The sequence below is a fragment of the Panthera onca genome, chromosome C1 (genome assembly GCF_046562875.1).
Source record: "Panthera onca isolate mPanOnc1 chromosome C1, mPanOnc1 haplotype 2, whole genome shotgun sequence".
NCBI lineage: Eukaryota > Metazoa > Chordata > Mammalia > Carnivora > Felidae > Panthera > Panthera onca.
In genome coordinates, this window is record NC_138346.1 from 66,927,091 (window position 1) to 66,941,623 (window position 14,533).

At 40.0% G+C, this 14,533-nt stretch overlaps 1 protein-coding gene across 1 annotated transcript in view; it reads right to left on the reverse strand.

Annotated features, from left to right (window-relative positions):
• Positions 1–499: 499 nt before the first annotated feature.
• The window catches only part of CSRNP3 (cysteine and serine rich nuclear protein 3), a 101,014-nt gene continuing 86,980 nt past the window's right edge, over positions 500–14,533 (reverse strand). The window contains 2 exon segments of the mRNA XM_060621335.3: positions 500–9,733; positions 12,081–12,377. Of these exon segments, the coding sequence (XP_060477318.3) occupies positions 8,672–9,733; positions 12,081–12,377 (1,359 nt within the window). The 3' untranslated portion in view covers positions 500–8,671.

Below are 14,533 nucleotides of genomic sequence, written 5' to 3' on the forward strand. Positions count from 1 at the left end.
TACGACTATGATCAAGATAAAGATACTGCAAAAGGTGCCATTTGTCTACGCAACCAATCATACATATATATTTTAAATGGGGAAAATGCATTTTTGACCAATGTCAAATGACCTTTTCCTATCAAATTGATATACCCTGTGACACTGAGGGAAACACATTGAAATAACAAAGTGCCATTTTCTGCATTAACAGGCATTAACCAGTACATATGTATTAATAGTTCTATCTTAAGAGGCTATTACACCAGAAATGCAATAAACTAAAATGAAAGCAGATCAACTTTACTAAGACACAATAAAGGCTGAGGTTCTTAGGAACAGAGTTGTAATCTACAGGTTTTTAATTTTTTAAACTATGTCTGTACTGCAAATGTCTAGCATTTATTTTACATCAAACACTTTTGAAACATGTTTCACAAACTACGCCTCAGACTTATTTCCATAGAGGTGTCTAGAGTCAATTAAAACATGGGCCAAATTATTCAACATTCTTTACATAAACATTCTATAGTTTTTTTTTTTTTTTAAAGCAAAAAGGGTTATTTCCCCTAGTAGTTTTTGTGGGGAACAACCACACTGATGTGGCTGTCATTTCACAAGAGCATCCGAGTTGGGGAGATAAGCAGCTGTATCTGGATTGAAAAAAATCCCATGGAGAAAAGAAACATTGGTTTCAGGAGTGCTCCTCATCTTCCAGTTAGTTCTGACTCTGAGTTGGAAACAACTCTGAGCAAACAGAAGATGCTCTGAAAGCTGCAGTGCTTGGGTGCTTGGGTCAAGTGATGTAATCAGGAAAAAAAAAAAATCACCCTCCTCCCAGACTCCTCCCTTCGATTTCAGGCCTTGTCAAGGTGACAAACTTTTAATTCAGAATTCTGCTGATCCCTGAGAAGGCAGGCAACTATTGTTTAAATAGCACGGGGACAAAGGCTGGGATCAAATGGTGGCTGAGTAATTCTCTGGAGGCATTTTATGCCACAGCAGACTCTCCAAAACTAGTCACATCTTCCCCAGAAGGAGTGGAAAAGCTTGAGATTCTCATTTGTCATTTTAGGGTAAAGAAAGATTAACAAGAAGGTACTTATTTAGAAGCAAGAAGGTAGAAAATGCTCTCTTATGTAATTGTAACTTCTCAGAAAATTAAGCAAGTCAAGTCATTTGGTCCTAACTCTGATGTCTGTCACTGGGGATCTGAAATAGTCATTTTCTTGACATTACGTCCTGACATTACGGCAATGGTGAACACAGATAAAATAAAAATAAAATAAAAAGAAAAAACAATGACTGTCATATTTGTTGGAGGCAGGTTATATTATTGAGCATTGTCTCAATACTCATATCTGTAGTTTTTAAAAATCTGATTTCTTGGGAGACTTATGGAGTCATCAAATACAGTAATCATCAAAGTAAGGGAAAACCCAATGTCCTTTGAGTCTGCCAGTACAATGGCCCAAATCACCACAACTGTTGCCAGGTGCCTAGCCCACAAAGACTGGCCAAGATATTTTCTTATTGTGAGAAAAACCCAAGAGAACTGGATTGTGTTGCCAAGGAAACTGCTTTCCCTAGAGATGTTAAGAATAGATGGGTATCTATCCTGTGGGGCATGCCTGAATGACAGTCCTCCCTGGAGAGAGATGGATGAGCCAGATGACCTCAGGAGATCTCTTCTAGTCTCAGGACTATAAAATTTGAATACACAAGAATCTCAAACTTTTCATTATTCAGACGCAGTTGGCCATTGTGAGTATCCTTGAAAAGATTAAACTAGTCTAAGATACCCATTTAGCATGACTAGTCCCTAATGAATCAAGATTCAGACCATAACCTTTGGCAGTGGAGGCTATTTGATTATGGCACAAAAAAATTCACTGTGCCAACTACTAAAATGTAAAATCTATCAAGTTCAGATATTATTTGGGTATCATTACATCATCTGAGGATCAACACTTAATTAAAAAAATAATAACCTCAGGCAATTCATTTCTTAGGTTTTGATATTTAGGTTTTCCCTCTTTAGGGGAATTCAGATTTTGGTTTTATTTTATTCCTTCTTTTCCTTTTATATTTAAATACAATTTCAAAGTGGCATATAGATCTTTGAATTTGTTTTAAAGATGGGTGGCTTTCTTTGCAGCTAAGAAGAAAAGCCTGGTGACCGACATAAAAAGGAGAAGCAAAACAAAATTGGATAAATTATGTTAAAGTTGAAAAATTCTACCTAGTTTTTAATAGGTTTCCCATGTAGAGACAACAGCAAAACCATTTTTGGTGGCCACATCCCTGACAAGGGTGTTTGTGGTCTTACCTAGCATGGCAGTAAGACTTGATAAAGATCTCTGGTGACAGAAGCTCCTGGATAATTTTTAAAGAGATATTTTCTAAATCAGTTTCCTTCCAAATACTCATTGATAAATAACTTTTAAGATCCTCCCAAGTCAGATAAAAATATTAGGAGAAAGCCAAAAGCAGAAGGAAAGGGATAGCTAACAAAAAAGTTATTCCAAAATTACAACTAGAAGCATTCAATCAGGTCACATAAATTAACTTAGACACAGGCAAGGCAAATTTCTACCATAAATTTGTCTTTTCCTAAATCCTTTGAATCAATATACATTATCTTAGAATATTTAAATGGCCTCATACATGTCACTAAAATGAGTTATTGAACTGATTTGATTATCACTGTGGTAGTGAGTAATCCAAAGAAAGGAATGACATCATTAGCACATTCAATGCAAATATTGTCCAAAATAAATTCTGTCATATTCTCTTGAAACTTTAGTTCTGCCAGAAACTTATGAGATAAAATAAAATGACACACTAGAGTTGGCTTTTCTTGAATTATAAGCAAGTATAAAGTATCAAAGAAGAAACAATTTTACCCTGTATGTATTTATCACGAGTGAAAGAAAGTAGTCAACGATATGACTTACATTTTTGAAATTACTTCATTTTCCATGAAAGCTACATGTACCTGTATTTACTAAAACTCCAGGCTATATGTTAATTATATTACAGTAATTGCATATAAAGAATGAACTGTTTTAGGCTTTGAATCTGGTCGTATTCACCTTCCTGCTTCCAATTATTCTGTCTGAATTACCACCATCAGGCAGCGCGCCAAGTTAGATAGACTGACCCCAAGACCACTCACCAGGCAAAACCCAGGTCATACCAACTTTTGAATGTGAATTTCTGATAAGAAAGAAAACAAACGAACCCCCTCCCCCACTTTCACTGGTTGGTTGGAAGGGGGTCTCATGGTCTAGTATGAAAGCTGAGAGCAGTTGAAGTGAAACTTAGAAGTGACTATTTTAAAAAGTCACATTAAATATGCAGATTTGACAGGTAAAATATTAAAGAGCTCTTTTATTTCCATATTCATCACTTTTGACAATAGTCTGTCAGTCATTTTAATATAAAATGTGTCTAAATCTTAAAAATAGTTTCTTTAGCATATTACAGCTCAGTGCTTTTATTTTTTAAAGCAAGCATCAAATGATTTTTAGATAGGAAGACGTAATCGATGAGGTTGGTGGACAGCCCATATGAACACCAACTGGCCTCTGAGTTTCCACATTGTCACTGTCCCTTCTAGGTTTCAGGCTGCCATCTGCCATCTAGTTTTCTGGTTAAACTTCTAGCTGTTCAGCTTTGCTGAAACTTTATGGTTCCTGGGAGACACCACCACTTATTTATTATGCTTATATTCCATTCTCATCCCGCCCTGACACTTTCATAATTTTAGTGGGCTTTTAAATTGCTGATATTCAGTTAAATTAAGTCAATTAAATGCTTTAATGGTACAGAAAACATCTGTTGAGCAGTGGTATTTGTGCAAAGCTGTGGTATTTGGCTTAGGCATATGAGTTACTTGAGCACAAGTTAGCAGATCTCAGAAAGAATAATGTAATCAGAAGTTGCAAATTTGTGTTAGAACTAAGAGTGATTAAGGCTTTAAACTTCCCATGTTGGTTGTGGTAAGAATACATAGCTCTGGTTTCAAACTACAGTGAAGTCTTGCCTTTGAAAGCAAGAAGGTACTTCCCACTCAAGGTTGGTATTTTATACACTGACTACAGTAATGACTCTTCTGTGAGAGAATAAGGAACAGATGTCGTTTTTAGTCCTATCTGGAGAAATGGACGGCTTCATGGTACCTTTTTGAAAAGTAGTCTCTGACTTCTGAGAATGTCCACTTTCCACCTGCTGGCGATGGTTTTGTAACCCCAGCTACAAGTGAGGTGGGTTGAATGACCTCTCTTTTCTACAGGCTATACAAGGCAATACCTTTGGAATTTGGAACTATGGTTTTGCTAATTTTTTAAGCTGTATATAAATAGAAGTAAAAGTGATTGTGTTCCACATCATTGTCTCAAAGTTTTCCTGAAATGTTTCCTGGTTTATGTATGAGTCAACCAGCTCTTGAAACTATCTGGTAGGAGTTTGCTAGTATAAATTTAGTCTCACTTATAGAGACCTAACACCGAAGAAGCAATTAGCTGAAAATCTCTTTTTCATTCGATTCAGTTCTTCTAGCTGAGTCTATTTAATTCAGAAATTTCGGATAGGGGAAGAGGAAAAAAGATCATCCAGTGAGTTGCATTAATTTAGGAAAAAGAAGTATCCTTTTAGTTACAGTTTGCACACAATGAGACAAGAATTGATTTCACTTTTTCTAAGATCACATTATAAAAGCACACGTTAAAAGAATTACAGTGAGGCTTGATTATTTCATGCCACTCCTCTTCGTCATCATGATCTCTTAGAATGTGGAGTGTTTTACCGCCTCTTTTTACCACTTAGAACACTTCTTCTAACAGTCAGCATTCTATAAATATTTGTTGAAAGACAGAGTTGATACTTAGTAAATTCTAAGTATTAAGACCAAAGGATTATAAATTTGTGCAATATCAGAAGTTTGATCAAAGAGCCAATGATGTATCAAACTTCTAGGGAATAAATCATGATGTATTTTCCTGTTTAATGATAACCCAACCAGAATTTTGCCTACAAGTCACCTGTTAGAGTGCAAAAATATAAAGAACCACTTATCATCTCTTTGCTTCTTGATTGTTTTGTGGCCAATGTTTCTATAACTCCTAGTTTTTTTTTTTGGGGGGGGGGAAGGGTTATTGCTGGGCCATATATGTTTGTGAAGATCTTATGACTCTAATAAATATTAATTTCACATTTCATATGTGGCTGGAGCACTGGGAAAATATAGTTTTATCACAAAGAAAAGACTGATTTTTGAAAAGTACCTATATTACCCAACTAACAAAAGACACGAACAAATTTTACTTATGTCTTAATAATCAAGGACTAAGAGATGGGGGGTGGGGAATTTAGGTTAATCCCTTTCAGTGATTCTTTCTCCCAAAGGAAACCTAGGATGACAAAGGAAAGGCAAGCTGCTCCAGCCACTTGATTTGCACATCAATCTGGCCAGGATTATAACTGGGATTTAAGCCCTAATAAAAAGTATAGGGCTGATGCTAAAACAACAGGACCAAAGCACGAAGCTTTGCCATTGGCAGGGAACAACTAAAAAGCTGTGTGTCAAAAAAAAAAAGACAATAATTTGGTTAGATATACTACGGGGGAAATACAACAGCTGAAGGTCAGGTGTCATTGTGTCTTAGTATAAAGATCTTAAGTATCCCAACTGGCTGCATCTAGCTTGATCCCCATTTTAAAAAGCTTAGAAAAAACGGCAGCGCTCTCCTGGCATGTGGGCAGTTTTTGTTGAATAGAAGGGCTATTAATGGAAAAAAAAAAGTCAGATGGAACACTGTGCTCTCTCAGCTTTTCTGGGAAAGGAAGTAACAATGAAACGATTCCATCATTAGTATTATACGCAACTTTGACCCAACATTTTCAAACTATAGCTTTACAAATCATCCTCTTTTCTAGACCTTATTTTTAGATCATAAAACCCAATCAGATTCTAGGATGGGAAAAACATACAGCATTCATTACTGGCCATTGCCTAAAATCTCTCATTCTCCAGGGTGTGATATACATCTAGCGTGTGTTTGTGTGAGTGTGTGTATGTGCGTGTGTGCGTGTGCATTTGTGTTATAAGGGAGTGTTTTAATAGGTAATTTGTGTACGTAGTTTGTGGGAGATGTTTAGGGGTTAGGTTATACATATATGTGAATCTGGAATGGAATTCATGCTTGGAAGGTTAATCCTTCTGTGCACAGTGACTTTCAACCCCAATTGGAAAAAATAGGGAGAGAGCTCTGATTTTTTTATTTGTCCGTTTCAAGGTTAAGCATCCTTTTGGAAATGAAGCTACAAAACAGAGACCTAGCCAAACATAAGCAAGTAGGCGTCGACCTTCCAGTGAATATAAAGCTGTACTAAATTAAATATCTATCCTTTCAGAAACTGGACTGACATTCTACCCTTCACCTTTGCCCCACCCAGAGTCACTTTTTCCCCATTCTGCCACAGTCTGTGTTCCAAGAAGCTGACTGCTTCACGGGTAAATCCTTCAAGGGCTTGTAGGGTCCAGCAAATACAGCACGTGTGATTTTTTTTTTTCACATGCCTACATGAAGAACAATAGGCTTTTGTCATTTTTCTTTGGGCCGGTGCTCTTTAGATTGTATTGGTAAAAGAAACAATTTTGGAAATCAAGCACTAAAAAGTGTAACTTTGTAGACAACATGAGATACACTACCGAGATCGGAGCTAAACTCAAACTGATTAGCCCAAAGGGCTTATCATTCAAAAGGAACATCCCTGCCCTCATTACTGCTACTTCCGTAGGGACAAACCCAAAGTTCCTTTAATGTTAGTATGAACGGTTATACATTTGGCCCTGTGGTGGGGGAGAGAAAGGGCAGGAGCCAACTGCACATTGGAAGAGCTACCAAGTAAACATGTTTTCCCCAAATCAAGTTTTAGTAGAAACTTTTCCATTGGAGGACTTTCTCTAGATCAAACATTTTTAAGTTCAATTAAATAAAATAGTAATTTTTAAGGAATCGAGATCTACAATATATTTATATCCCTATTTCTAAACATCTAAATCTAAAAGACATAAGAATTAGCGATGCAGTCACTGAATAGCAAGGCATGTCCACATTTCAAAGAGGCAGAAAATGTGAAACGGTGTAACAACAGAAGGTCAAAAATATGAAACGGATTTAGCATAGTCATATTGCATTGGGAAAAAAAAAGGTAGAACACACTATTTAGTTACCTAAATTAATGTACAGGAAAACGGGATCTTAGAAGTCCTCCGACGAACCAAGTGCAGATAATCTAAAGGTGGGGAGTGCATGTTTTATTTCTATCTGTCCCCTTTAATAAGAGAACGTGAGGTAATTAGGAAGTATTCAATGCATTCTGGACTGTTCTGCTAATTGTCCCAGGCAAGAGAAATCAAAATGCTTCAGAAAAGTAAGGCCTAGTTGAGTATTTGGGTAGAGGCCCCCCCTTCAATCGGCTAGTCACTAAAAGGAAATCTCCTTACATACTCATCTTGTAGAGATGGATTGATCACGCTGTAGAAAAGGCTGGTTGCTGAGGATGTGTCTCTTCCATGTTTCCTCTGCCTCCTCTGCTTTTACCGAGTTAGGTCTTCAGAGTGGCGAAGGAAAATAGGTCATTTTCCCTTCATAAAGTTATCATTGGATGATTCCTCTATATTAATTCTATGAACCTTATAATAGTTACAGATTAAAAAAATTTTTTTCTAAATTTTTCATCTCAAAGAGTTCTCAGTCCCCACCCCTCACAAGGTACCATGAAGGGGCACTAAAGTGCATTTTGATGTAGGGGAGTAGAGTTTAAAGGTGCTGTGTCCAAGCTAAGAACCAAGATGATGCTGTTTTAAAAAGAAAGGCAATTCCTTCCACCTCCATCTCTGGAGTCAACTGAGGGAGGGCAGTGAACTAGACCCTCACCAGAGGATTGTCCTAACTCTTAACTTTAGAGAAAACTGTGTAAGGACCTGCACATATAGACTCATTTATTTGTCCAAAATAGCAAAAATAGGCCTATTTCACCCTTAAGAAAGTATTTGCAAATCTGATCAGTCATGATCATAAAAACGTGAATGGATTCCAGATGCAATCCATGTGGGCATGCTCAGTGGTGCTAACTATGCATCTTCAGCTTAAAAGAACATGCTGCTGTTCATTTTCATCAAAACATGACTCCTAACTACCATAAATAAAATACACATGGAACGATTAACTCTTTTTCTTACAGTAATTACTTTTACATTAAAAAGTCACCGTCATCTTCAGATTTATCGAAAATTAGGACTCTAAATCTTATTATTTCCCAGTCTTAGTCAACAATCTTGCACAGGCCCGATAATCCAGAACTTGAAGCTCTGATCTACACAGCTTGGCAGGTTTCACACAGTTTGACAGGTAGGCAACTGTGAGATATGCTTTTTTTTTTTTTTTTTAATTAGCATTTTCTATCAAAACAGTCTGAAATCTTTTAAAATCCTCACAGAGACTGTATTTGTGCAACGCCACAGTCGTGTGGCCTGAAAGGAGAAAACAAAATACAGTCTGGAAGATTCACCACAGTCCGGGTTTTCTTGGTCCTCAGTTTAAACAACCATGGGCCCAGGAAATCCAATTAAATACAGTGCTTTTAAATAAGAGAAGAGTTGGTCCTAGAATAATTTACGCTACTAAACAGGGACGGTCTCCACCACGGGTGATTTGATGCACTCTTCGTGCAATCTGCTTTTCTCCGCCAGGCTCAAAGAACTTTCAGCGGGGTGTTCGGCAATGTGACTGTCACCATTCAGTGTAGAGACAAACCCTTCCTGGGAGGGGCCTTTCAAGTACGAGTGAAATTCCACCTGCGGATGACTGGACCTGTGCTCGGGATACAAGCTACTGCAGGGCACGCCGCCGTCACTCTCCGCAGAGGAGCAGCACACGATGACCGAGGGGTTGGTGGCGGGGTAGTGGGAGGGGCCGTAGGCCTCTTCCGCTTGCCGGGCATAGTCCACAAATTGCTCCGGGGTCATGGTGTAAGGCACCAGCGACAGGGTACCGTTCTTAACAGGATCTCTTTCGGCATAGCTGTCGGAGATCTGGTTAGGAGTTCCTGGAATGTGGCTGTCTATTTGGTAATACAGGGTCGACGAGTTGGCATAAAAAGAAGCGTTTTTCGCGTGGCTCTCGTGAACCGCCGTGCCGTCGGAATAGCAGAGGACGGAAGGAAGAGGCACGACTTCCGCATGGGTCCCCAAGCCTTCCACGAAGCTGTCCCCCTTCTCGTCGTCATCGTCGTCGTCGTCGTCCTCCTCCTCCTCCTCTTCCTCCTCCTCCTCCTCCTCGTCTGACTCGCTGGGGGCCAAGCTCTGTGTGCTGGAGTCGGTGACGCCGCTGCAGAAGCTGCTGCCGTCCTCCTCCTCCTCCTCCTCCTCTCCCTGGCAGTCTAGTTCCTCGGCCGACTGCAGGTGCAGCACTGCGGCCTGGGGCTCGGTTTCAATCTCAAAGTTGTCCGCGATGGAATACTCTACGGAGTGCGCGACGGGGCCCATGGAGCTACTGGGAGCGCTTATCTCACCGTGGCAGCCGTTCAGCGCGGGGATTTGCTGCTCTCGGTTTTTCTCCAGTTCAAGTTTCATTATTGTGTGCAAAAAGTGAGTCCGGACACGGATAGGATTAAATTCAATTCTACCTGCTGTGTTACTACATCCTTCTTTAGTGCAGCCACATGGGAAAGACATTCGATCCACCTTGGAAGGAAGAACACAGATTAGCCCCACGGAACTCTTACAAGCCAAATAAAAATCCGGTACCTCCGGGCAACCCCTTCGAATCTGGGATTGCTTAATCCCACTTGTGCCGGAACCAATGACAATGAGACTGCAAAGAGACTTTGCAAAGGGGAAGTGAAGACTTCAAACGTAACAGTTAACCTACAGCTTTAAAACCTATATTCAAGATACAAATGTGCTATGGTTGTTTAAGTGTGGAGTTTTAGTTCATTGACCCAGCCCGTGCTTCCTTCTTTCTCCATTCTCCCCTCCCCTCCTCCCCTCCCTTCTCTCCATCCGATTATTTTTGCTCCCATTTTTTCCAAGTCCATTCTTTCCCCCAGGCTCCCTTCACTTCTACTGCATGCCGGCTCACATGCCCACTTTAAACTACACAAACTTACCCCCCTGCATCCCCACCTGCTATTTTTAATCATCTAAATTATATGACATTTTCCATACTAGCCATCCCCCCCTCCTCTTTTGCTTATTATAAAATGAACTCTTTTGCCTGCGGTGTCCAGATTGACACCACTTAGTATCACGCAGCCTAATTCGTTCTCATTGGTTTTTCTTTTCATTTGTTTGGATCCTTGGTACATGGTGCACGAATGTGTACTGCAGGGCTGTGACAGTCACGCACATTTATGACTGTGACTAGTGGACCCATGCATTTAGGTCCTGGATTTCCCCCACTCCTCCCCACTCCAGTAGACTATAAGCTTCTTGAGGGAAAGGGATGTTCATGTAATCAATATCCCAGAATGAGAGACACTGGACTCTGCCGCCTAAGTGTTTGCATTCAGCTAGCGTCACTGGACCGAACTCGTCAGTCAGGTGATAGGCGGAGTTATCAGCAATCCAAGGGCACTCCCAAGATATTACCAATTAACCTATATGCAGATCAGAGCACAGGCACCCAGAAGAATTTGCCCTGCTTGCCCCTTCTCCAGGTGCAGGGAATCTCCTTTACTACAGAGGAGAAGGCAGGCTCCAGCAGTCATCCTGGATTCAGTAAAAACTAGAGGCAGAGGTCAGAGCCAGATTCTATAGCTTTTTCTTACTCATGAATTTCTTCTCTATTAATCCACCTTAAGCAACTGTTTAGCTGATGACAACTATCCTCTCTTTTTGCCTGCCAGAGTGGCTGTTCTTATCAAAAAAAGCCAAGTTTTCTCGTAAAATAAAGACAACTAACTAATCATGGGGCATCAATGGTATAGATGTATGGGAACTTGAGAATCTAGTCCAGGGGTTGGTAAAGTCTTCTTTTGCATCTTTTCTTTTCTCTTCTTTTTTCTTTCCTTTCCTTTCCTCTCCTCTCCTTTCCTTCCTTCCCTCCCTTCCCTTCTTCTTTCCCTCCTTTCTTCCTTTCCTTTTTTCCTTTCTTGCCTCCTTCCTTCCTTCTTTCCTCCCTCCCTCTTTCCTTCTTTTCTTCCTTCCTTCCTCTCTCTCCCACTCTTTCCCCCCTCCTTCCATTCTTTTCTTTCTCTTTCTTTCCTTTCCTTCCTTCCTTTCTTTCTTCTTTCTTTCTTTTTTTCTTTCTTTCTTCTCTTTCTTTCTCTCTCTCTCCCTCTTTCTTTCTTTCTCTTCCCCCTTTTTAATAAAGGGTGAGAATAAATTATCTTAGGCTTTGTTGGCCATAAAGTGTCTCTGGCAACTATTCACTGTTGCTGTAAAAACATGAAAACAGTCATGGACAACACCAAAACAAACAAAGAAACACAAAGTGACCAGGCTTCACTAAAATGTTACTTATACAAACAGGTGTGGCAGGCCCGATTTGGCCTGTGAACTATATAGTTTGCCAAACTCTGATCTAGTCCAGCCCTTTCACTTGAGACGAGGAAACCGAGCCCAGAAAGTTTACCTGACTTGGCAATTTCACAAAGCTGGCAAAAAGCAGAGCCAGGAGTAGAACTCCGTTTTCGTAAGTCCCAGTCTTGTAATTTTTCCACCAATGTATGCTGCCTCTCACCTACCACCATTTGATACCCCATAGTTGGATCAGAAAATACAAACTCAAATGTCAGAGATGTCATGATCAGAGTGCTTGCGAAAACCCACAAGAAGCTTAGTGCAATAAATGAATCCAGGAGGAAATAATTCTGATCGACTTAGCTACGGTCGATCTCACATTGTGTTTTATACGTGTCAGCATCTTATGTATACCCATAAATGTCCCTGAATTAGTTTTTCTCCCTTGAACCATATGTCTTGCCTTGTCCCAAAGTTTTTTTCTATATGTGAGAAACTTCATTGTCTGTCACATGGGGGGTGGTGTATAATGTCTCATCTTTGGAGTCCTTGAAATCCAAGTCCTTACCTGGCACTTAATGCCTGCCAGGCTGCAGGTACACGTTTCTGGATCACAGAACACTCGGCAGTCACAGCCACAGTCCTCCCTCGATAGACGGATGGCGCGCAGCTCATGCTTTTCTTCCACATCAATCTTTTTCACCCCAGAGGCCCGCAGCAGTGCTCTCCGTTTTTTTGTTGGCAGGGGTTGTAGAAAGAAGTACTCATCTACCTCCGTGTTGTCTAAATCAATATCATCATCAGAAATGTCATCCACTGTAAGAGTGCTAGCTTCTTCAGATTCCACTGTGCCATTCTTGGTCATCTAGAAATACAAAGCAGCAAATAGACTTAGCATCGGCAGGGGCTCAACTCCCTACTTTTACACTTGATAAGAATAAAACTATTATAATTCTTTTAATGTTTACCTATTTTTGAGAGACATAGAGTGTGAGCAGCAGAAGGGGCAGAGAGGGAGACACAGAATAAGAAGCAGGCTCCAGGCTCTGAGCTGTCAGCACAGAGCCTGAGACAGGGTTCAAGCCCACGAACCATGAGATCATGACCTGAGCCGAAGTCGGAAGCTTAACTGACCGAGCCACCCAGGTGCCCCAAGAATAAAACTAGTATAAAACATCATGTCCCCGTAATCCATAAATGTTTGTGGGTCATATTATTTCCTTTTATTTTTCTCTTTAGAGAAGTCACAGGAAAGAAAAAGGAAGACATCCAAATGATAGGCTTTTAAATGTACTGGTAACAGAAGACTTAATTGGAACTTTTAACCTCCTAATGTAAGGAGCTATAGTTGTTAGAGTTTTTAGCCAGTACGATGTGAAAAAGACCAAAGGTTACAGAGGCTCATCAGTGAAAGCTATCTTTAGACTCGGTTTGTGATGGACAGCTCTGATGGTGGAATAAATGTGTCCTTGTTCAGAGGTGATAGCATCTTAGTGGAAGCCACTGCCACCTAAATCAGCAAACGTGTCCTTGAAATAACGACTCTGTCTTTTGGGCGCCAGCAAAACCATGAACTAGGAAATAACATTGTGCTGCACTGTGCTATTGGGATTCCAAACATGGTCACTCTACAGAACATTCCAAGAATGAGGGCTTGATATGAAGTCATCAGTCAGGTCAGCATGCTATCCAAAAGACAAGGAGCAGAGGGCAGTGCCGGCAGGCTCTCGCCAATGGGCAACTGAAACAATAAACTTGGCCCTCAAAGGAGTTCATGTGAACCCATGCCCAAAGCAATACCTTCTGCATCATAGCTCATGTGGACAGCTATGTCTCCTATACCCATAACTATTCTGCTTCTATTAATATGTCCGTTCTAAATGAATTTCATCCATCAGTAAACCCTGAATCAGTATTTTACTTCTCACTGTTATATCAGCACACTGAGATTCCTTCATAAAGAAGCACTTAGAAACAGACGTTTTTCTCTGAATAGGAGCAAGAAACATATCCTGAGAAACAGCACAGGAATAAATGTAGAAGCTCTGTAAGGGCTTATTTTAAATATAGAGGCTATTTTGATTCTTTAATTTTTAAATTTGTTACTTCATAAACTTCATTAATTGTAATCATCACCATGCTATTCTTTATCTTTTTTTTTTTTTTTAATTTTTTTTTTCAACGTTTTTTTTATTTATTTTTGGGACAGAGAGAGACAGAGCATGAACGGGGGAGGGGCAGAGAGAGAGGGAGACACAGAATCGGAAAGAGGCTCCAGGCTCCGAGCTGTCAGCCCAGAGCCTGACGCGGGGCTCGAACTCACGGACCGCGAGATCGTGACCTGGCTGAAGTCGGACGCTTAACCGACTGCGCCACCCAGGCGCCCCCATGCTATTCTTTATCTTAACAACAGTTCATTTATTACACAGTTAAAATACTCTGGTGACATCAGACATCATTCTCTTGTCTTCATAGGAAAAATTCCAACGTTTAGATAAAAATATTTATTATTGACCAAAAATCACAAACCGGAAAACTCTGAATACAATAAAACATTGGTTTGTGAGCATAATTCATTCCGGAAACATGCTTATAATACAAAGCACTTGATAACAAAGCGAACTTCAAGAACCACTGGCTCAGGTGTGGTCATGTGATGTCCAGCGTCACGTACTATTCGTATTGCAAGACATGCCTCATTCATCAAGTTAAGATTTATTAAAAATGTCTGCTCGTCTTGCACAACATTTGTAGAACAAGTTACTCTAAAACAGGTAGAAGACTGGTCTTTGCCCTCAAGAAGAGGAAACAACCCAGTAGCAAGTATGTATTAAAGTCTATTACAGTGGGTCTCTAAACTGTGTTTTTAAAAGCCACTAATTATATTTTTCTGAATAATTCAGAGCTTAAATCTGTGTTCTTGCAAAGATGGGCCTCCCCCTTTATTGGGTTTTGTTTCTCAGTGTGATCTGCAATGCATTTCCTTTGTTGGCATTTCTTTATGTGTGTCTTGGTTAAGCT